At 57.5% G+C, this 22,798-nt stretch overlaps 1 protein-coding gene across 9 annotated transcripts; it reads right to left on the reverse strand.

Annotated features, from left to right (window-relative positions):
- Positions 1 to 368: 368 nt before the first annotated feature.
- WNT11 (Wnt family member 11) lies at positions 369 to 21,766 on the reverse strand. 9 transcript variants are annotated; one of them, XM_067750393.1, is made up of 6 exons: positions 21,482 to 21,766; positions 17,462 to 17,644; positions 9,991 to 10,226; positions 8,166 to 8,443; positions 5,170 to 5,462; positions 369 to 1,199 (listed from the first exon to the last, which is right to left on the reverse strand). In XM_067750393.1, exons 2-6 carry the CDS (start codon positions 17,542 to 17,544, stop codon positions 1,025 to 1,027), a joined length of 1,065 nt encoding a protein of 354 aa, XP_067606494.1. In that variant the 5' UTR covers positions 17,545 to 17,644; positions 21,482 to 21,766; the 3' UTR covers positions 369 to 1,024. The 9 variants fall into 9 exon arrangements, with proteins under 9 accessions (XP_067606494.1, XP_067606496.1, XP_067606497.1 ...); XM_067750395.1 differs by having other exon boundaries at positions 21,374 to 21,490; XM_067750396.1 differs by lacking the exon at positions 21,482 to 21,766 and adding an exon at positions 20,619 to 20,706.
- Between the last annotated feature and the right edge of the window lie 1,032 nt (positions 21,767 to 22,798).

Consider the following 22,798-nt stretch of genomic DNA (forward strand, 5'->3'; position numbering starts at 1 on the left):
CACAGAAACCCTGCTAGGGCTAGCTGGGGCGTGGTTCTGCCACCACCTCCCTGAGGTCTGCATTCCCAGCTCCCCGGTAGGTTTTCTCTTGAAGCCACTTAGCAGGTCTGATGACACAGCCAGGCTATGTGCGCCTGCATGTGTGTCCCTGGGGAACAAAGAGTCTGCCAGCTGGGTTTGGGTTTCAAGACGTCTGTCCTCGCCCTTGACCGGGAGATCTTACAAGGAGGCTGGGGCCTGAGCTGGGTGGTGGAGCGTGTGGGGAACATCAATCGGACGCCGCCTCGCCTGGGAACCGGAGACTTCACCCAACCAGCCCCAGGATCCTCTGAGCTCACTTGAAGAGGCCAGAAACTGCAGGGGCGGCCTGGGGTTCTCAGCATTTATTTCATACAGCTGTTTAAAGAGCTTGTTTAAAATACAGATCATATATATATATATATATTTATATATATAAAATATATAAAGAGGAATTGAGGCCAGCCACCCCAAAGAAAAAGCTATGTTTTATAAATATTTCTGTAGCTCCCACATCCCAGAGGAAGAAAAACAAAACAAAACAGGGAAACATTTACAACCCAAGCTAGTGGTTCCATGTGGTGGGCCCAGTAGGCTCAGACCCTGGGGTGGGCCGGGGGTCTCGAGGGCTAGGCCTGCAGAACATTCTGGTGAGGAGAGGCTGACCTCCCACTTCCCAGGAGGCTGGAGTCTCTGGCTAGGAAAGGTCGAGCCTGTACCAGTCTTGCCAAACCCATGCCTCTGGCTTCTTAGACCCGCCTGTAAGGCAGCAGGTGGGCACTCCAGGGCCTCGGGCTGCCAGGTTATTTTTAACCTTGTCGGTTTCCTTTGATGTCCTGGCCCTCTTTCCCGGGTGGCCCGGCCTTCTGTTCCTGGTGGTTTCCAAGTGGAGGCAGAAGACAAGCCTCCTTCCACGTCTAGCATCTGGAATTCACAAGCCAAAATCCATGGGGCGTCTCCAGGCCCCTTGGCCAGCCTCTGAGGGTCCCCGAGGAGCGGAGCAGCCTCACTTGCAGACGTAGCGCTCCACCGTGCGCTCACACCTGCGGCAGGTGACATAGCAGCACCAGTGGTACTTGCAGTGGCACCGCTCGACCACACGGTCTGTGTAGGGGTTGTAGCCGCGTCCACAGCACATGAGGTCACAGCTGTCACTGCCATGTGACGTCTTGTTGCACTGCCTGGAGGGGGAGGGGAGGTCAGTGAGCATCCTGTCACCCACCAGTCCCTCCACTCCCAGCCAGGCAGCCCCAGCCTCCTCTGACCACGGCTGCAGCCTCAGTCCCCCTTGGACGGTGTTTTGGTCTTTGGGGAATTTAAAATAACCCCCTTTCCCAGGGGTACTTCTCACTTTTCCCTATATTTCCAATAGGCATTCGTCAAAATGAGGGGGTGTTTTGTTTCTTTTGTCTCTTTTCCTATATCTTCTACTTCTAAATACTTGAAAGTGTCTCAAGCCACTGTCTAATAATCCTATCTTCGTATTTAATCCTTAATTATATTGTAACAAGCGTAAAGATCGTTTTTACTTTTAGAATCCCAGGATAAATTCTGAAACAAACAAATGGCATCGGATGTGAGGCAAACTGAGCGTTTGGCACTCTCTTGGTGGAGACAGAGGGTCCGTCAATAATTTGCCCCCTTTGAACCAGGCGCTTCCCTCCAGTATTTTATCTTATCCGAGGCAGGCAAGGTCTTTGGGTCAGTGGAATTACTATGCCCATTTTACAGATGGAAACAGGCTCAGCAAAGGGCAGAGGCCTGCTCAAGGTCTCATAGGAGTTTGTGGATAAGCAGGGCTCAAGCTCAGGGGTCCTGAAACCAAATCCAGTGCATATTCTCCCACCCTAAAGGGCAGAGAATCCATGGGCTGCCAGGGGCTGCATTTCTTCCTGAATCAGTCCTGTGGGCAAAGAAGACACTGAAGGTCGCTATAAAACCCAAATATCCTTGCCGTCAGTTCTTCTGTCTAGCGAAGAAACATCTGTGCAGGTTGGCATTTCATCTAGCTGGGCTTAGGCTCGACAGGGATGCTGTCATGGGATGCAGCTGGATCCCCACAGCCATGTGGACCAAGGAATCCCAGAATGTCTGAGGTGGGCAAGCCCTAGACATGACCAAATCCAACCCTCATATTTCCTGATGGGGAAACTGAGGCACAGAATGGGGAAGGGACTTGCCCAGCATCACACAGGGTGAGCACGGGGTCTGTGAGAGCTCAGGAAGGCTTCCTGGAGGGGGAGGGATCATCCAGACCATTGCATGAAAGATGAACAGGAATCTAAGACGAAGGGGAGGAGAAAGGGTGTTGGGGGCAAGGAGGACAAACACCCTGACCTGACCTAATCTAAGGGGACTGAGAGATGGATGGAGGAGCAGGGATGGAGGAGCAGGGCTGGAGGCAGGGAGGCCAGGAAGGCTGCAGCCAGCAGCAGCTGAGTAAGAGAAGCTGAAGCCTGAGCTGGGAAGGAGCCATGGGGAGGGAAGCAGGGGAGCACTTTGGAGGGGGAGTCAGGAGGAGACGGCAACCTGCGTGTGGGGACTGGAAGCAGTTCCGGGCAGGAGGGAAGAGCAGAGAGAACACAGGCCCCAGAGCCAGAAAGACCTGGGTTCAAAGCCCAGCTCTGCTTCTTACTGGCTGTGTGACTTAAGGCAAGTCACTTAACATTTCTGGGCTTTGTTTAGTCACTCGACACCATTAGTCTCCCTAGCCTGAACCTGAAGGTCTCTGGATGACTCCTCTAGGAAAGGGCAGTGGAAGGGGGCAGAGTTTCATTTTTATTTCTGGGTCCCTGACATGCAATGTTTGAAACATGGCCTCCAACCTCAGAGCCAGACAAGACCCGCGATGGTGCCTGTGAGGGGGAGCTGGGGAGGCTGGGGCCTGGAGAAAGGGCAGGTTTCAGAGTTTGGAATAGGAGCTGCTGAGGAGGCTTCAGTTCACCAGGCTGGATTTGAGGAGGGCATCTTGCCCAGCTGGGGGCCCAGCCACGTGTACCACCTGTGTACCTGCCTTTTACAGTTAACAAAGCTCATTTGCATCCAACCCCCTGTACCCCCCAAATCCCTAATTTAGTAAAGCTCACGTTTCCCCTCCTCCAGGCAGCCTTCCTTGATGTCTAGGCTGAGTCAGGGCCCCTCTGGGCTCCTCATTTTCCCTGTCACAGTCTGAGCACTTGATGTCCCTCCCCATCCCTGGTGCCTGCCAGAGCCTCATGTGATGCTCTAAGAAGTGTCTGTGGTTGTGAACCACTGAGATGTAAGGGCTGTTTGTTACTGCAGGAAGAGCTGACCCATACAGCTGTCTGCAGAGGCCCAGAGCTGAGCATGGCAGGAAGCCTGGGGGCGGTGGGGGATAGCATTCTGAGAAAGCAAGGGTGGTAGCTGGTGCTGTGGAATGGGGCCTCCTCGTCAATAGTTTGGGGGCAAGTCCTAGGTGCAGAGTCGGGACAGCTGGGAAGGAAGAGGCCTGGCAGCCTTGGGGAGGGGAGACTGTCATTCACAAACCCTTCCTACAGCACTGACACCACCCAGCAAGGAGGGGCTGCTCCGTAAATGTGATTAGAATCACTTGCCAACCTTCCAAGGTGAGTGGTATCATCCTATTGGCACAGAAGACGAGACTTGAGCCTTAGGTAGGTGAAGGGATTTGCTCAAGGTCCCACAGCTAGGAAACTGCAGCGTCAGGGTGGGAACTGTCCTTCCCTGATGCGCGCGCACGCGCGCGCGCACGCACGCACGCACGCACACACACACACACACACAGCGCCCCGTGGATCCAGGGAGACCCTCTCTTTGCTCTGGGGTCCTCAGTGCGCTTCCCCCAGGTCCTCTGGGTTCTAGAATCTTCCCCCCAACCCCATCGTCATCACACCCACCCTGGCTGCCTCAGCCCAGACTCTCGCTCCTTCCTGTCTCCCTGGCCTGACCTGGTTCCATCTTCATTCTGCCTGAGTCTCTCAATCTGGCCTCCAGATGGGAGCCTGGGCCTCCTTGCAGAGCCTGCTGCCCTGGCCTGTGAGGATGGAGCCCCCCAAAGCAGTCCCCCTCTCCTGGAGACAGGAACGTGGGCTGAGGAGGAAGCAAAAGCTGGCCAGGAACCAACTATGTGCCAGACACGTTCTCAGACACCCTCACTCTGGTTCAATATTCTTTTAACCTGGAAGAACACTAGTTTTGTGGAATGCTATTAGGGGCTCCTTAATAAAAGAGTTCCACAGCCAAACACCTCTGGGAAACACTGGCTTAGACAGATCCTTTACTGCGGGATTCCTCAGAGCCTTTAATATGTTCTCGTGCCTTGCAAATCGCCAAAGAGAATTTCCAAACGTATTTGATCGCAGAACTATTTCTTTATAGCATTTCAGGACTGGATTCCTCCTGAACCATCTCTGGGAAGAGCTGCTCCCCTGAATCCTCACCAGCCCTTCCTGGCACATAGTAGGTCTGTAGTCACCACTGGCTCCCTCCTTCTCTCCTGTCCTGAATCGGCTTCAGCAGCTGTGATGGGACCTGCTGTAGGGACGCCAGCTCTAGCTCTGAAATGGGGGACCGGGGGGAGAAAGCTGGGATCTGGGAGGTGGGTGAACGCAGGCGGGGACATGGGAGCGCCGTCTCCCCACAGAATGCAGGCCGACCGCGCTCTCCTGCTGCCCCTCTGAAAAGCACTTGTCCTGGTTCCAGCTCCACACTGTGCAGACTTCCTGTGTGGCCACGGGCTGGCCACTGCTCCCACCTCCCCTTGTGCCTCAGTTCATTGGTCCAGCTCACAGGTTGTATGACATTTATCCTTCGCTTATTCATTTGATGGACATTTACTGAGGATCTATTTTATGTCAGGCAGCCTCTTTCCCAGCCCCTGTCCCCCAACACAGTCACTGTCTCTTCCCCCCTGTCTCCCACACTAGGGGGCAGATGGGATGGGGGCCTCCCACGAGCCTCCATTCCCCAGGAGCCCCTGCCTGGGCAAGGTACATAACAGCCATGCCCAGGAGCTCTGCCAGGGGCCCCTGGGACCCCACACCTCCACCTGGCGTTCAACTGGGTGGGGACTCCGTTCCCCGAATGCTGACTGTGTGCCTGGCCCCGAGCTGGGATGGGGCATGTGCCACATGGCTGACGCTTCCTGCCAAGCTGGCGGCGGGCCCTTACCTGTCCTGCGTCCCATGGGAGCCCACCTTCTCGTTCTTCATGCAGAAGTCAGGGGAGCTCTGCAGATAGACGAGCTCCGAGTCCTTCACAGGCCGGATGTCCAGGTCCTTGGGCACAAGGTGCTTGCGGGTGCCCATGGGTCGGTGCACCACCTTGGTGGCCGACAGGTAGCGGGTCTTGAGGTCGGCGGCCACATCCCGAAGCTCCTGCAGCCCCTTCCAGCAGGTGCGGATGGAGCAGGAGCCAGACACCCCGTGGCACTTACACTTCATCTCCAGAGAGGCACGCAGAGCCTGCGGACAGCGGAGGGCGTCGGGCTGGGCAGCCAGAGCCCCCTCCCTGGCCTGCCCCGGGGCCCTGCCCCACCCTTCTGCCTGCCAGTGCTCTCAGGGAGTCACCACCTGCTCCGGGCCTCAAGTGACAGGGCTTTTTGCTCTAAAGGATCCTTAGCTCCTCCTCCAACCTGGGGGGCAGCTGGGAGGGGCAGGAAGAGAGTGGCTTTTGCAGGGCTAACGGACGCCATCTATACACCTAGTGTACCAAGTGCTCTCACACTTAAAATGGCTTCATCATCACAGAAGCCCTTCATGGGGGATATCATTCATTTCTCCATTTAAAAAAGAGGAAATGAAGGCTCAGCGAGGCTGAGTCTCTTGCCCAAGGCTACACAGCTAGAAGATCTTGGGCTGGGATTTGAACCCAGGTCTGAGGGCAATTCCAAAAGCCATGGCTTTTCATTATTCTATGCTTTTTCTCTCTCACAAAATGCTTGCTGAAAAGAAGGTGGCGCGGAGAAGAAAAGGAAGGGAAGGAGGGAAGAAGAGGCAAGAGGTGGGTGCTTAGGGGGGGGCGGCCCTGGCCTGGCTGGCCGTCCCCTCTGCTGCCTGTCTTCACGTGTGCTGAGCGGGTGTGTAACTGCTACCTTGCAGAGTCGTTGAAAGGATTCAACGAGATGACATATATGAAAGAGTTTTGTGAACTACAGAAGTTAAATCAATATTTGGTTTTGAAAAATCAGTCTAAGTAAGAATTATGGTGGAGAGGGGAGGCCTGGGCTTGGGGCCTGGGGAGACACTAGCCCTGGCTTTGGAAGTGACTCTGTGCCACCATCTTCCACGGGCCTCAGTTTCTCCCTGCGTACCTGAGGGGCATGAGTTGGGACGCCTTCTGCAGGCCTTTCAGTTCTGCAGGCTAAGCGCCAACTCCTTGCACACAGGACTCAGATCCCTCTGCCCACCCCCCCGCCTGCCCTGTGTACTCTACTGCAAGGGTTATGGGTCCCCTGGGCCTACCCCTGCATCAAAAAGATGGGGAAACTGAGGCACACGGAGGGCAAGGACTTGCCCAAAATCACACAGGGAGTTAGTGAGGAAGCTGGTCAAGGTCCCAGGGCTCCCTACCCCTCACAGTGCCAGGAAGTGGGGAATGAGGGAGTCCACTTGGGTCTAGAGTCTGGAACTGTCTCAGCAAAGCCTGTGGAGAGCACATAGTGAAGTGAACCCGACTGCAGGGCACATTCAGCCTCCCAAGGGCACAAGGTACTTCTGAGTCATCCAGGAGAGGTAAACCACATTCAGCTCCTCAGCTCAGATGGCGGGAAGGGGCCCAGGCTTCCTGAGGCCATGGTGCCGGTGCTGACCGCGCAGTCATCTACCCTCCCGGGCCCTTGCAGACGGCCGCAGGGAGGCCAGCTCCTTGGCATCAGGGCCCCTGGGAAAGGGCTGATGTGCCTCTGAGGCTGAGGACCCTGTCTGGACTGCACTGTGGGATGGGACGGCTGTACCCCCGGCAGCATGAGGCTCAGGCCTGGCCATGGGCAGGAGTGGGGCTGGGTTCTTGGGCAGGAGGCTGGGTGAAGGGCTCCCAATGGGTTTCCAAGGGTGTGGGGGGGTGGGCCAGCAGGGTTGGGAGGCAGGAGTTCTGGGTCCCTAGCCAGGTTCTGCTACAGATCCACAGGGTGACTTGGCCTCAGTTTCCCCAACTGCCCAAAAATGGCCTGGATGTCCTAGAATCCTTACAAGAGGGAGACCAGAGAGAGAGGAAGGTGAGGACAAGGAAACCTCTAGACCTGGAGTCCCATAGACCTGGGCTCCATTGCACTGTGTGTCCTTGGCCAAGCCAACTAAGTTCCTTCTGCCCCACGTGGTGCTTCTGCATAATGGGCCTAACGGGGCTGCAGGGAAGAGGTCATGAGATGCCATCCACACAGGACACTCTGCCCCTCCAGGACCAGTTCCCCATCTGTAAGGAGGGGTAACAGTACCTCTTCACAGTGTGGTTTTGTGGACTACGGGAGAGAAAACTAATCAAGGACCCACCACAGTGTCTGGCACACCGATCGGTACAAAGTTGTTTTTTTTTAAATTTTCAAAAAATAAAAAGGTCCATTCATTCACTTACGCATTCACCCCAACCTCCTGTGGAATGAGGTGAGGAATTAATGCAACACTGATAATAACAGACATGGAGGGGAAACCGTGTTTAGGAGGTTGGGGTGGGTTTTGGAGCTGGGAGAGAGTCCCCATTAGATCCAAGGAGACGACCCTTTAGCAAGGGTCTGCTGCTCCGCAGCCCTCTCCATGCTTCCTTCCACACCGGCCTTGGCCCAGAGCCCCAGAGGAAGAGCCTGAGGAACGTGACCAATGGGGACCAGAGAGCACCAACCCACCCCATTTTATAGATGGGAACAACTGAGGCCAGGGAGGAAGTGACTCGCCCAATGTCACACAGTGAGTTTAGAGCTCCTGACTCCCAGCTCAGTGCTCCTTCTGCTCCACCGACGTTCTCCAGCCCAAATCCTGGTGGACCCCCTGGAGGAGGAGGAGCCAGGCAAGCCCCAAGCAGCTGGAGAGGGAAGAGCCAGGGGAGGCCAGGAGCACATCAGTGTGGGTGGATCAGGGCCCGTCCCCCCGCCACCCCTCCACCAGGGCACACTGGGCGGCCCTTTTCCGGCCAATTGGCACAAGCACAACCATCTGGGGGGTGGGGGTGGTTACCTGTCTCCCCACTTCACTGTTGTGTAGACGCATCAGTTTATTGGCTTGGGATCCTGTTTTTTTCACCTTCATAGGAGCATCGGAAAACTTGGCCCCCATGAGGAGCCCGTAGCTGAGGTTGTCCGCACATCCTCCCCAGCGGTTCCCGGGCCCGGGTGGCTCACCTGGGACGGGGCCGCAGGAGCAGCCGGGCAGGTCGCCGGAGGTGCAGGCCCGGGCGATGGCGTGGCTGATGGCGGCCGCCGACAGCGCATACACGAAGGCTGACTCCCGGGTCCCTGTGGGGAGGTGTGGGGTCAGCCGGGGCGGGCGACCCGGGGATAGGACCCTGCCCAGACCTGAGGGCCCCCGCCTGCCTCTGCGGGGTCGGGTGGGGACAGGGGCAGCAAGCAGGTGGAGGATGGCACGACAACCATTCATCTGTCACGCCCCCATCCTCCCCCAAACGCACTAGCTGAGCTGCACACTCTCACAAAGCACGCAAAGCCAGCCCCCCAGGGCACACCCTCACTCACACACTCACCATGCTGCACTTTCCTCCCTGCTTGCCCTGCACCCAGCATTAGGGGCTGCTTTCGGGAACAGAAGGCCCAGTCCCTGAGCTCCTCAGAGACCAGTGAGCAAAGAGCCCGCTGTGGGGTGAAATGTGACCCCTGGTCCCTGTGAATGTGACCTTACTTAGGAATAGGCTCTCTGCAGGTGTAACTGACCTCAGATGAGGTCATTAGATGGAGCAGGGTGCGCCCTAATGCAATGACTGGTGTCCTTATAGGAAGACGGAATTGGGGATACAGAGACAAAGAGGGCGGAGGCCACGGGACAGAGGCAGAGACTGAAGTGATTCAGGAGCACCGAGGAGCACCGAAGCCTGCGGCAGCCCCGGAAGCTAAGAAGAGGCGGGGATGGATCCTCCCCCAGGGTCTTCAGAGGGACCCCTGCTGACACCTTGACTCTGACCTCAGACTTCCAGCCTCCAGCACCGTGAGTCAATTCTTCTGTTGTCAGAAGCCCCCAGTGCGTGGGCCTTTGTTACAGCAGCCCCAGCAAACTAAGATGGAGCCCAACGTGCCTTGGCAGTGGGGTGTCCTGGCCTTGCGTCCAAGCAAGTTACCCCCCTTCTCAAGCCTCAGTATCCTTAACTGTAGAGTGGGAATGAAAATACCTACCTCACAGGCTTGCTCTGGAGCTCAGGTAATTCAGGAAGGAAGGAGGCTTTGTAAAGTGCTGCACAAACGTTAGCTGTCACCGTGTGGGGGAAAGATGAGATCCACTGGGGCATTCCTACCCTTCAAAAGCCTCTCTATGATACACAGGACCCCCAAATCCACCCCCAGAAGTCACCTCCTCCGGGAAGTCTTCTCCACAGATGTTCTTTAGTCCCTACATCACTTTGTGCCTTTCCCAGCACCTTCAGTCGGGATGGTCTAGAATTAACTGCTCCACACCTGTCTGCCCCGAGGGCAGGCTCAGTCGCATTCTCATTACAGACCCCCCACCCCCAGAGCCTTCCTGCATCATTCATTCCTTTGTTCAGGCGTGAGGGGTACCTGTGCATTTGTACTGTCATTCAGGCTCCCCGCACTGGTATATTCACTCACTATATGTTCATTCATTCAACAATTCACGCCCCAATACCCATGTCCACCACCCATCCGTGTACCCATCCATCATCCAGCTATTCACTCATCCCCCCATCACACTTCCAGCCATCCATCCATGAATTCACCCACCTATCTAAACACACATAGATTGATGCCTGAATTCATCCACCCCACCCCACCCGCATGCATTCCGCAGGCCCTAGCAGCCTCCGCTGGCCCCCTACCTCTCTCCAGGTCAAGCAGGTAGTTGGGGGCGAGCTCGATGGAGGAGCAGTTCCAGCGCATGTCCGCGAAGGCCCGGCGGCAGGCCTTCATGACCTCGCGGGCGGCGTGCACGATGGTGTGCATGAGCTCCAGGTTGCTGCGGCACAGCTGCACCTGCGCGGACACCAGGCCCTCCAGCTGCTTGCAGTGCTGCGTCTGGTTCAGCGCCAGGGCCGCCGGGGTCTTGGAGAGCGCCCTGCACACAGGCCAAAAGGCAGCAACCAATGGAAGGGAAGTCAGGGCTGTGAGGGGCCGTGCTGCTTCCACCCGCTGTACCGGCCCCAGCCTCTCCTCCACAGTCTTGGAGCCTTTGCTGGAAGGAGCTGGGAAACCAGGAGGCCAAGCACTGTCCCCAGCAGAGTAACGGCTCCCCCTCCCGCCCCCGTGTGACCTTGGGCACATCACTGTCCTTTTTTGGGCCTTATGCCCTCATTCATAACATAGGATCCTGGCCCCCATCCTACCTAAACTTTATTATAATTATACTAACAATAAACAGTTTTATAGCTCACAAAGCGCTCATATCCACTGCCTTATTTAGTCCCACACAGCTGTGAATGATTACTCTTCATTCAACATTCATTCAATACTGAACATGCTAGACGCTGTGCTAAGTGCTGGATTATTATATCATCATCATCATGGTAATATATACTATTAATTGACCATTTACTAGATGCACAGTGTGAGTTAGGAGCTTCCCACTACGGCTTCGTTTAATTATTAAACCCATTTATTAGGCTGTAAGATCCCACATACAGGCAAGAGATTCATTAAAAGATTAAAGAGCCACTCAATTTGCTGATAAATTGGACTTAGCCATTAACTTGCTATATGACTTTAGATAAATCACTGTCCCTCTCTGGGTCTCAGTGTCTATACCTCTAAACTGTAGTTCCCAGAATGGGTTCCAGGGAGACACTCTGAAAAAAGGGATCCATGGTCAATCAAGCACAGTTGGGGGATGTGATATACTACAACCCGCCTTGAAGGGTTAGTAATGCACATTTACATTTTAAAGGCCCTGAGAAGTCCTGCAGCAAAGCAACAAGCTTGGTTTTGTTTAACTTCCAAGTCTGCTGAGCACAAAACCCTATATTTGAGGAGTGCTAACCTCCTCCATGCTTTGGGAAATGCTGGCCTAGGGGGTCCCTGTGACCTCTAGTGATGTTATAGGACCTAAGAGCTTCCAGATCCTGGTTCTGGGCACTGGGATTCCAAGACTCTAGGACCAGGGGTCGATCCTGCATTCAGCTTCCTCCCAGGCCTTCTCTGAGGAGCAGACTGCATCAGGCAGCCCCTCCTCTTAAGTGGAGGCTAGAGGGACCCCACAGCCTTAAAGGGTTCCACATAGACCCACCCCCTACTCTAGGGCCAGCTGGTCCTCGGAAACCCAGCAGAGACCCTGGAGGGACAGGCGGCAAGAAGGGGCCAATCTTCAGGCCCAAGTGCTAGGTGCCCCACTTGCTGGAACCACAGCAGACCTCACCCAGCGTCAGGACCGAGACCTGGTGAGGCCCAGCTCCTCGAGGCCCTGGCCTGAGATCCCAAGAGAGGCAGCCTGGTGCCAAAGAACGGCACGGGCCTGGGCAGACTCCTGGCTCTGTCACCCCCACTCCCCTTGTGACCTTGAGCAAGTCAGGCAGCCTCTCCTCTCCATCAATCTCCCAGCATTGTCTGAGGGATTAACTCAATGTGGGTCACATGCTCTGCCCAGGGCTGACACATCATGGTCAGGGCTCTGTGATGGAAGCTACTAGATTACTGCGTCGGTGGCCTTTTCCTACCTTAGCTTCCTGCACCCACTCAGTCAAGGCCAAGGGCTTCCATCTGACCTCAAGGCCCCTCAAAACCTGGCCCTAAAGCCCTCTCTGGCCTCCCGTCCTTGTCCCCCGTGTGTCCTGATACCTGTGTATTAGGACACCTGCCACACCAGACTCTTGGCTTCTCTGACAGGGACTGCCCTACTACCACGCGTATGCCCAGGCTTTTCCTGATGCCAGGAATGCCTTTCCCCTTGCACCTGTACCTAAATGAATAAATGAACTGGACCTACTTGTGGAAGAAATATTTACTAAGCACCAACTCTTCCCAGACATAGATCCTTTCCTCAAGGAGCTCCTCGTCTAACGGCTGCACAGACCTATCACCAGTTATAAGGCAATGGCCCAGATGTTCCAGTTCATGGGCTGGCCCAGGGAAGAGCTCAGGCTTTGGGCACCAGCTGTGTGAGCTGGGGAAGTTACCCAACCTCTCTGGGCCTCACCTGTTATAAGAAAATAATAAATTCTACTTCAAAAGGTGATGGCAAGACTTAAATATGACAATGGATGGAAAGCACTTGGGGCATTCATAAATGGGAGGGAGTCAGAAGACCTGGGTTGTGGCTCAGGCTCTGGCCTCTATGTGCTGGGCAATCCTGGGTAAACTGCTGCCCCTCTCTGAGCATCAACTAAAAACTCGGGACTCCTGGAGGTCTTGTAGGGGCTGAATGAGTTCATATGTGCTACACCGAGTACTAATAGGTTAGTTTGCTTCCTGCTGCCTCTCTCTGCCATGCCCCACTCATCCTACACCTCCAAAATACAGAAATCATCCCCGAGGCCTGGGAAGCAGACCCAGGGCAAGTGGGCATGGCCTGGTGTCTGTGGTTGGAGTGGCACAACCCAGCCTGTCTGAGATTGACTGTGGGTATCTTGGGCCATCTTCCCTCACTGCGACCCCTGGCCCATCCCTACCCCACCAAGGCATGAGGCAAGAAACCTTTGGTGTATCTGGAGGCGGACCTCAGGCATGGTTGCCTGACCCTGCCTATGACTGGGGAACCTGCTGCCTGAATTTCGGCAACACATACTGGATGAGAGGTGAGCACACAGGGACAGATATCATCCCCTCAGCCTGTTTCTTGGTTGTTACGGCCCCTCTGCCACCACCTAGCAAACACTGTCCACGCGCATGGACCCACTGTCCCAGGTGGGCACAGCACTCCCCAGTTTACAGAGCCTCTCATTTCATCCCATTCTTACAATGCCCGAGGGGCCTGGGAGATTATCACCCCCTTTGTACAGAGGAGGACGCTGAGGCGCTCCAGTGCCCAGGCGCTCGGCCTCCTCTGGACACCATCCTCCCTCAAACCTGGCCTCACCTTCCCAGGTCCCCTCTCTACTGGGCTTGGGGCCGTCCACGCTCAGCCTGTCCTGAGCCTGCTCTGCCCATCACCCTTGCCCAGCTTCCATCCTCCCCCTCTGAGCCACTTTTCTGTTTCACAACAGGAAGGATTACAGGAGATACACGAGAAAACACCCAGCACGGTACCCGGCACACAGCAGGCACTCATGCAGGGTGGCTGCCTCCCAGGTCCTTCCCCTGGGCTCTTGCTCAGAAAGTGGATAACGTAAGCTGAGACTTTCCCTGGGGAGCTCAGGTTGCGGCTCCCAAGCAGGGGTCCTCTGGGATCCTGGGGTCTGGGGACCCTGGGCCACTCTGGGTCAGTCTGTCCATCTCTTAAGTCATCAGGCATCCACCTCCCCAGCTGGTGGTGAGAGAGGTTCAATGAGGGAAACCCGGTGAGGATGTTCCCAGATGAGGCACAGACTGCCCAGGTGGGCAGAGGACAAACGGGAAGCATTCTGGAGGTCCTGGGTGGGCGCGGGGCTGCGGAGAGAGCGGCTGGGACAGAGCGGCCAGCTGCGGCGTGCTGGGGGAGGCCTGCTCGCGGGAGCGTGCAGACTGGGAGATCAGGAGGCGGGAGGCAGCGGATTCCACTCCCGAGGAGGGCGATGCGGTCATCTGGTAATTAGTGGTAATGACCGTTTCTAACTAAGGCCCCCTTGGGGAAGTAATCAAGGATAGGGTGGGAGGCGGGGGAGTTACCCGTCTGGACATCTCCTCCGGCTTGCCTCACTGCAGCACACCCCTAATTGAAAACATTTTGGTTTATCTGGGGGTGGGTGCATGGGGGAGAGGGTGGAAGAGAGGACAGGAGGAAACAGGGAGTTCACAGGCGAGGCCTATGCCCAGGGTGCCGCTGGGGTGGCCGAGGTCTCTCTCATTCAGGACTTGGGGTTCTCCTGGGAATGGTGGGGGTGGGGGAGGCGCAGAGACCTGGGTTTCAGCTCCAGCTCAGCACATCTAACGTTCCACCTTGGGCAAGTCACTGCCCCTCGCTGGGCCTCAGAGTCCCCACCCCATTGTGGAAGTGGGGACACTGAGGCCCAGAGAAGGGCAGGGCTTGCCCTGACCTGTACACAGCCAGCCAATCAGAGGCAGAGCCAAGCTAGAACCCAGGACTCCTTATCACAGGCTAGGGCTCTTTCACTCCCATTGTAGAGATGAGGAAACTGAGGCTAACATGATTGATTTGCCTGAAGCCTGGCTCATGGCTAGTGAACTGGCAGAGCTCAGGCTGGGACCCAGGCCTCCCAACTCAGGTCTGGTGCTCCTCCTGGCCTCTCTGCGGCAGCTGTGTCCCTTCTGAGTCTCTTAGGACTCTTCCACAAGAGGCCCAGCCCCGGAGTAAGCAGCAGGCTTGGGGCTGACCGGGGTGGGTGGAGCGGCCTTTATGGGTCCTCCCAGCCACCCTAGGCCTTCCCCTCACTGGGCAACCCCCGTGGTTCACAGAAGGCTGGAACCATCCTCCCTGCCCACACTTCTGGTCTGAGTCTCCCAGAACCTGGCTTGGGTGGGAGGTGAGGTAGGGAGGGGTCCCCCAGGTTATTTCTGATCAGGTGCTTCCACCCCTTCTCCCTTACCCCCTACCCCACAGACAGCCCAAGCTGAGTCCCAGGTCCCCAGTGAGTGGGCAATCTGGGTCACTCAGCCACGTTTACTTTCATTTCCCATGTCAAATGCCCCTTTCCTCTTCAGCTCACTTTCCAAAGCCCAGGGCAGCAGGGTCCTCTGGGACATCCCCAGGACAGCTGAGTCTCCTGGATGAGTCCCCAGCTTCCCATCCCCACCGTACCCTTCCCTGTGCCCAACTGTCCTATGGCTCCCTGTGACCAAAAGGCCCCAGAGCCACCAACTTAACTCCAAGTCCTGCCTCTGCTGCCTGTTAGGTGTGACACCCAGTTCGTTAAAGACCCACTGAGCCTCCACTTCCTCTGATTAATGAGGGTGATGGCAGAACCCACCTCACATGGTGGTTGGGAGATTTAAATGAAACAACATACATCAAGCGCTTAGAACAGTGCCTGACATGTACCAAGGCCACATACATATACAGACACACAGAGTTGTTATTCTAAAACTCCACTCCTTCTCCTGCTTCCCCCTCTATCTTCAGCTCCAGCAAGAGTTTAACCACTATCAAAGAGGTTTGGCTGCGTGGAGCCTGTCTCCCTGGCTTCTCATCCCACATCCACCATTAATTAACTAGCTGTGTGACCCAGGGCCAGTTACTTAACCTCTCTGTATCTTAGTTTCCTCATTGGTAAAATGGTAGCGATAAGAATGTCACCTACTTCATAGGAGTGTTATCAAAGTTAAATGTCTAAAGCTCTGGGGATTTACTAGTAAGCTCCTATAATTCCTGGCTTCTCTGTTTCCCCACACGCATCGTCCTACCCCTGCTGTTCCTTCTGCCTAGGATGCCTGCTTTGCATTCCATCCACGGCCATCGAAATCCTATCTATCCTTTGAAGCCAGACTCAGAGTCACCTCCCTTATGTGGGGCTAACCACACCTCCTCTGGACTCCCATGCTCCCTCTCCTAGGACACAGCCCAAAGTCCACTTGGTACGTTTTATATGTCTGTCTCCCCCAACAGGCTGGGAGCTCTTTTAAGGCAGACAGTGAGTTGTACTCATTTTTTGTGGCAGCCTGGGCTATGCAGTGGGGACAGCATGGATGTTGGGCTGAACTAGCCATCTATTTTAGACCCTACCCAGCCACGTGCCAGCTTGGGGGCCTGTAAATTTCTCAGAGCCTGTGCGTTCCCACCGTGGTGTGGGAATTATAGCAGTGTCCCCCAGAACACTCTAGGGGTGAGCCCAGTTCTCGGCCTCTGATCCTCCTTGGGCCGGCCCTTTAACAAAGCCCTTCCCTCTCTGGACCTCAGTTTCCTTATCTGTAAAAGGTTGGTGGTGAGTGAGGAGGGCTTGGGCTCCCTGATCAGAGGTTCTCACCAGCTGCGACAGTGCCAGGTACCAGCAGTAGAAGGAGAGCGGCTGATTTCTCATAAAATTAGTCAGGACTGACTGAGAAGAGCTGGTGCCCCCAGGCTGGGAAGCTGCTGAGCTCAGGCTTCTCCTTACAAACAAGAAATGCAAGAAGATGGGGTTTTCCTCTCAAGAGAATTAATGGATAACTAAGCCCCAGAAGGGGTAGGGCTGGTGACCTCGAGACTGTTTGCCGGTGGCCCAGCCACTATTGCCCCGTCTTCCAGCTAATCCATGAACCGTCCTCGAAGCCCTTCCCCAGCCCATAGTCTGTCCCACGCCTGTCTTATCTGCATGGCTCCCCGCCCCGACCTGGAACTCTAGGCTGTGTCTTGTCCTGGACTTTTCCACAGCTCAGGGAGTTCCTCTACCCAAAGTGCCCTTCTCTCACTGCCCCCACTCACCAAACTCCCAGAGACTCCTCAGGCCCATCCTAGGAGCACCACCCACGAAAAATCTACCTAGGGTCCCAAGGATGTGCCCCCCACCAGGTGATCTCCTCTCCTCTGGGCTCCCACAACACCGCCCTGGGCTCTCCTGGGGCACTTGGAGTTATTTACAGCCTGGGCTTATCTCTTCCAGACCAGAGGGCAGCTCCTCCAGGAAGGGGCTGGCTTTTACTCCTTTCTCCCTGCCCTCCCTGCCCACAGCCCAGCACAGAGCAGGCACTCCCTTCTGCTGGATGGAAAGGAGTCTCTCTCCCACTTACCCCTCCATTAATAATTTCTATCTAAAGGACTACCCTTCAGCATCCGACGGTTTATGGGGTTCTTTCATGAGCCGCTTCTCATCTTACCCTCCTTTGACAGAGGAGGACGCTGAGGCTCCCAAGAGGCTGAGTGAAACTTCCCCAAGGTCACCCAGGTGGAGGGGTCTGGACTGTTTGAGAACCTCCAGCTAGGGTCAGGAGACTGTCAAGGAACATAATATTGAGCAGGCCTTGTGTGCAGGGCGCAGACCCTCTAGATTGGGCCCCTTGACCACGGTCTTTTTCCATCTGTCCCTGTGGAGGTCTTGTGCAACCTCCGGCCGCACGGAACAGGGCAATTCCGTAGTCCTCCACGCCCTGTCTTGCTCCTCCCGCAGGTAAGGACAATATTTAACAGAGGAGGAAAAGGAGGCTTAAAAAGGGTGACTTGCCCACGACCGCCAGGCAACTTCTGCTCCCGCGTCTTGGGCACGCTGGCCTGACCCAGGGGGCCCCTTAAGGCTCTCCGCCTCCCCCAGCCACGGGTCCCGGGGCCCATGTGCGTGGACGCGGGTCCCTACTTACAGCCACTTGATGCCATAGCACACATTGGTCTGGAGCGCCAGGGCGAAGAGCAGCGCCTGGCAGACCTGCGGCCGCGCCCTCATCCTCGCGCGGCTGGCGCGCCGGGGGGTCGCACCCTGCGGAAGCCGCGCCGAAGTCCCGCCGCGCGCCCGGCCGCCGTCGCTCCTCCTGCGCGCACGCCGCCTGCAGTCGGGGAGAGCGGAGGCAGCGGGTTAAGGCTGCGCGCGGGGCGGGGGCCACGCCGGGGGGGGGGCGTTTTATTCAAATTACAAAGGAGGGGTCGGGGCCCGGGGAGGCCGGGCGCGCGGCCGGCGTAGCCTCCCGCCCCGCACAGCCCGGGACGCGGCCGGCGTCTGGCTCGAATTAAATGCCTCCGGAGCGCGGCCCAGGGCTTGTCCACCTAGTGCGGTCCCGGCGGGAAGCGAAGAGGGCGACAGGACCAGAAACTCCGGAGAAACCAGGCAGAGACACAGCGAGAGGGAGAGAGACCCTCAGAAAGCGAGGCTGAAAGACATTTGGCAGAGGGAGAAGCCCGGATAGGCACACAGTTCTCGAGAGGGACGGAAAGAAGACGAAGGGGGTCGAGGGCGGAGACCGCGGGCGGGCGAGGGGAGGAGCCGATTCGGGGCCCAGGATCTGGGTACTCATCTCCGCAATATTAATTGTTAGTTATTATGGGCCTGGCCATTCTCCTTCCCTGCTGGGCCTCGGTTTACCCCCTCTGTAAACTGGGGACACAATTGTGATTCAAATTGTGATTAGGACATAATTCACCTTTTAAAAAGAACATTCACCTAACGCGATCGCATTTTTTCCTCCCAGCAACCCTGGGAGATAGATACTATCACTGCCCCCATCTCACAGATGAGAAAACGGAGGCGCGGAGATGTGAAATAGGGTTGTTCAGCCAGCGAGCGGCAGGTCCATGCCCGTGTTTTACTCGCATGTCTACCCGGTGTCCGGTGAGATCATGGACCGTGAGAAGACAGGGAAATGGGGGCTGGATCTGGGCATCAGTTTCTCAGCCTGTGAAGGGGAGGATGAGAAATGGGATGGCAAAGGTCTTTGTACAGTGAAGGCTGTTCAGGGTCCTGAGTCTCTGAGTCCCTCTAGCGGTGCCCTTCTGGAGGGTCGGATGGTGCCCAGGCCGGAGCCAAGGCTGGGCAGCCTGGCCTTAGCTAAGCTGGGAAGCTCACGGGGCCGGCGCGATGCCGCCTCCGGCCGCCAGGCGGCGTCCTGGGGCCGCGGAGTAGCCCTTACCCCGCCCGCAGGCCGCAGAGTCGCTTTCTCCGGCTTTTTTCATTTTCTCCTTTTTTTCCCCCTCTTCATTTCACATCCTTAATTCCCTTCCCAGCTTCTTCCAAATTTACCAACAACTGGCGTTCTCCCGGATGCAAACACAGCCTCAGCCCCTCTACCCTGGGGAGGAGCAGACAAAGGGATTCCTTTCTAAAGGGTTTGTGGAGTTGGAAAAAGGAGGCGCCTTAGTGGGGGCGCTTGAGCGAGAAGTGGGGGGGTTTCCCATCTGGCTGTGTGACCTTGGGCAAGCCTTCCAGCACCCCAGCCTCAGTTTTCCCTTCTATGAAAACAAGGGACTGGACTTCACGCATTTCCTGAGGTCTTTCCAGCTTCCAGTAGCCTGCGGTTCTTCTGAGCTACCCTCTGCCTAAGTTTCCACTATTACGTCTACCTGCGTAGTGTGTGCATGTACGAGTGCGCCTTAAGCAAGCGCGCGCGGGCGCACACACACACACACACACACATTTTAAATCCCACTGTTTCCTGGAGCCTTCGGCATGACCCAGAGCAAGGCAGGGAGAAAACTCTGAATTACATTTTCTTTCTCCTCCGCAGAGTCCCCCAGCTGGGCGCCTAACACCGTGGCGCTCGCTACAAACTTTGCTGAATTATGGCACGGGGGCGGGGAGGCGGGGGTCGCAGTCTAACTGTGCCCCCTCTTCCCACCCAGCCTGTATCCAAACCTTTTGTCTTACTGGCCCTGAAACTTTACCATACTCCTGAGAACGAGAAAAGTATCGGCTGGATATGGCGGGGGGGGGGGGGGGGAGAGGATCAAAAACTCCAGCCACTGTCTCTCCTCGCCCCCACCCCCTCACAAAGTGTGGGCTCCCCCCTAAGGCGCCCAGCATTCCAGGGTAGGGAGGAGAAAAGGCTGCACTCGGAGAGACGAGAGCCCGGACTCACAGCAGGGGATCCGTGTCCAGCCCAACTCGCCCAGAGAGAGGAGGGGCCGCCCGGGTCACGGCGCACGGGGACCCAGGCGTCCAAGCTACCCCCGGCTCTTTCGGAGCGGCCCCGGTAGTCCCGGGCTTCTCCCTTCGCTGTCCCAGCACGTCGCTGGGGGAGGCGGCTCCTGGCCTGGGCCTCTGGGTTCTGACAGGTTATTCTTGTCCAGTGTCAGAGTGTCTAGGACAGCCGCGCGGGCCGCTGGGTCACCCTCAGCCTGCGCCTCGCGGGTCAGGGAGCCCTCGCCTCCCTGAGCCCCCGGCCCGCCAGGGGGCGCTAAACCGGGGTTCGAGGTGGGATACGCAGCAGCCTCCCGCGCCCTGGGACCTTGGGCAAGTCCCCTCCTCTTCCTGGACCCCCGTGTCCCCCCTCTGGGGATGGTATGAGGTGTAAAGTAAGTGCCCTCTCAATTCTGGTCTCTCTATAAGATATCCACTTGCCGTGGTCAGTTCCGAACTGCCCAACCCCTTGCTTCGGGCCCGGCTCGGAACCTCCCTTGGGGTCAGGCGCGTAGTGGGCCCGCGTCAAAGCACAGTGTCTTTGGAGAAATAAAGGGTCCCTTCCTCCTCCCGCTGGGGATAAAGTTCAAGCTACCTCTCTTGCAGCGGGCGACAGAGGAAACCTCTGGTGCACACTCTGGGCACCGCGAGCGCAGTAGCCACGGCCCGGCTCTAACAGGTGGTTGTAAGGCTTGGGCTCTGGAAGGCCCTGGAAACCCCGCTGCCAAGGCGGCTGCCCCTCTGAGGCAAAGCCGGCGTAGACACGCCGAGCTTCCCCTTCCCGGATGAGCCTGCGCTGGGCCGGGAGCCGGCACCGCGCGACGGCGCTGAGTGTCCCCGCCGCGCGCCGGGTGCGCAGCTCGCAGAGCCGACCCGGAGAACCGGTGACGCCGATTCTGCTTCAAGATTACCTGCGACGCCAAGCGAGGCGGGGCCGCAACCCGGTTTTGACCCTGGCCGCGAGTCTTTTGAGATGTGTCTGTTGGGCTGCGGACGATGCGCCGGTGGCCCGCGAGACGGGTTATTTTGGAAGTGGGAAGGGTGGGGTGGGGTAACTCGGGGCACCTCCCACTACCCCCTCTGGGCCCGACCCCGAGTCCCTATGGACCGTGAGGGTCATGGAGGCACCTCAGCTCCGAGAGTTGGGAAGTGTGGGGCTCGTGCGCGAGCTCAGCCAGATGTTCGGGGCTGCTCCAGATGTGCCTCGGGGCCGGGACAGGACTTTCCTCCTCCCCACCCCCTAGTCTGGAGCTCAGGTCTGTAAACAAACTCTCGGTTCTCCCCCTTATCCTGCCGCTTCTGGGAGCAGGTCTCAAAGCGAGGCCTCCGCCCCGGTCCCCCAATTTAGCAGGAGCTGCCGTAGTTCTCTGCCTTTTGCCTCCCTCTCCTGCCCCGCCACACACACCCTCTGCCACAGGATCCAAGTCCCCCACCCCCGGGATGGCTCGGGCATGACCTCATCCGCGGGCTGACTGGGAGGGAGAGGGTCGAATCGGGGGGAACAGGGCCGGGAAGGCTCGAGGCGGGCCGCGGGAACTGCACAGCCCACCTCCACCGCTCATCCGCTTAAAGCCCGCGCCCCCAGCCCCCGGCGGCTGCGCTCGGTGAGGGGAATGCCGGGGAGAGCCGCGGAGGAGAGGTATGGAGAAGGTCTTGCTTTGCTTACCGGGAGCGGTTGCTCAACGGGGTCACGCCTTCCCCCTCGGACTCCCGAGCCCCGCGCCCTGGCAGGTCCCCTCTGAGAGCCCGCCCGCTGCCCGCGGCCACTGCTCACCTCCTGGGGCGCTCGCCTGGCCGGGAGGGCGGGGGAGCGGCGAGCGCAGCCCCCAGCGGACCCGGGAGCTCTCCGGGCTGGGCAGGAGGCGAGGGCGTCCTCTTCGCGAGCTGCCAGAGAAGCACGCCCGGGATCCCGGCAGGCAGAGGCCTGCTGGGGTCCCGCGGGGACTGGGGCGCACACTCAGGCTGCTCTGGAGGGCGCTCGGCTCCCGGGGCCTGCGCTCGCCCGCTCGCCGGAGCTCTCCGCCTCACCCGGCACGGTCTCTGGTGCCGGCCGCCCGAACTGCTTTATAAGGCACGGGCAGCTGCTTTGATCCGCCCACGTCAGCGCGCCGAAACCCCACCGGGTGGCTCCGGCCTCGCGCGGGGGCCGGGGGCGGGGTCCCCGCGGCTGCCACGCACCCGCGGCGCCAGCGGCACGAGAGGACGTCGCACCCTGTTGAGTTACAAAGAGGAGACTTACTAACTATAACTATAGCTGGTGTGTACTGAGCGTGCGGGCTGTGAACCTACTGCGCGCCTGGGGCGCTCGGGGGCCCAGGTGGGGAAGGTTTCTAAACCTCGCAGCAAGCCCCGCGAGGATCCTCAACCCCGTCTGGTTTGACAGAGGCGGAAGCCACAGCTCAGAGGGAAGTCGGCCTTAGGTCTCATTCTGGAGCCCGGGCATCACTAGGTGTTGGTCTTGCAGCTCGGTTACTATAAGCATTGTGCGTCCGGAGAGCTGCCTTGGCGTCCCAGTCCGACCTTCGCCGGGTCACCTCTCCAGACCTCTGGTTCCAATTCTGGGAACTCTCAGCAAAGAAAGGAGGTGCGAGAGCTCTGCGCTGTGAGGCAGCTATAAACCTTAGGCACCAAGGAGGCAGGTGTCCCATCTATGGGATGACCGTTGGGGAGTCTTCTGGGCACCTTGTCCGGGTCCCTAGGGGACCACCAGCTGAGAACCGGGTTTCAGAAGCTAAAGCACACTAAGGTGCTTCTTGTGTGGTGTAGACCTAGCCTGGGGTTGGGGCTGGGGCTGTGTTTCTGGGGCAACTTCTCTGGGACCAGTTGAGTGCCCACACCTCCCACGCCCACCTTGGCCCTTCCTGGCTGACAATACTCCCCTCCCGTTTCTAACTGTTGGGTCAGGTGCTGTGGTTTCCTTGACTTCTGTCTTCCCCACACCCCACCCCAGGGGCCTCAATCCCAAGAATGATCTAGTTCATTAGCAGAAGGGAAAACAGATTTAATGAAAAGAGGCTTCTTTCAGGCCCCCCCAAGACACCCTAACTCTATTCCCTGTTCTTTGCAACTGCCTGTGAAGTGGCACCCACAG

Source organism: Pseudorca crassidens, chromosome 9, assembly GCF_039906515.1.
Source record: "Pseudorca crassidens isolate mPseCra1 chromosome 9, mPseCra1.hap1, whole genome shotgun sequence".
Lineage (NCBI taxonomy): Eukaryota > Metazoa > Chordata > Mammalia > Artiodactyla > Delphinidae > Pseudorca > Pseudorca crassidens.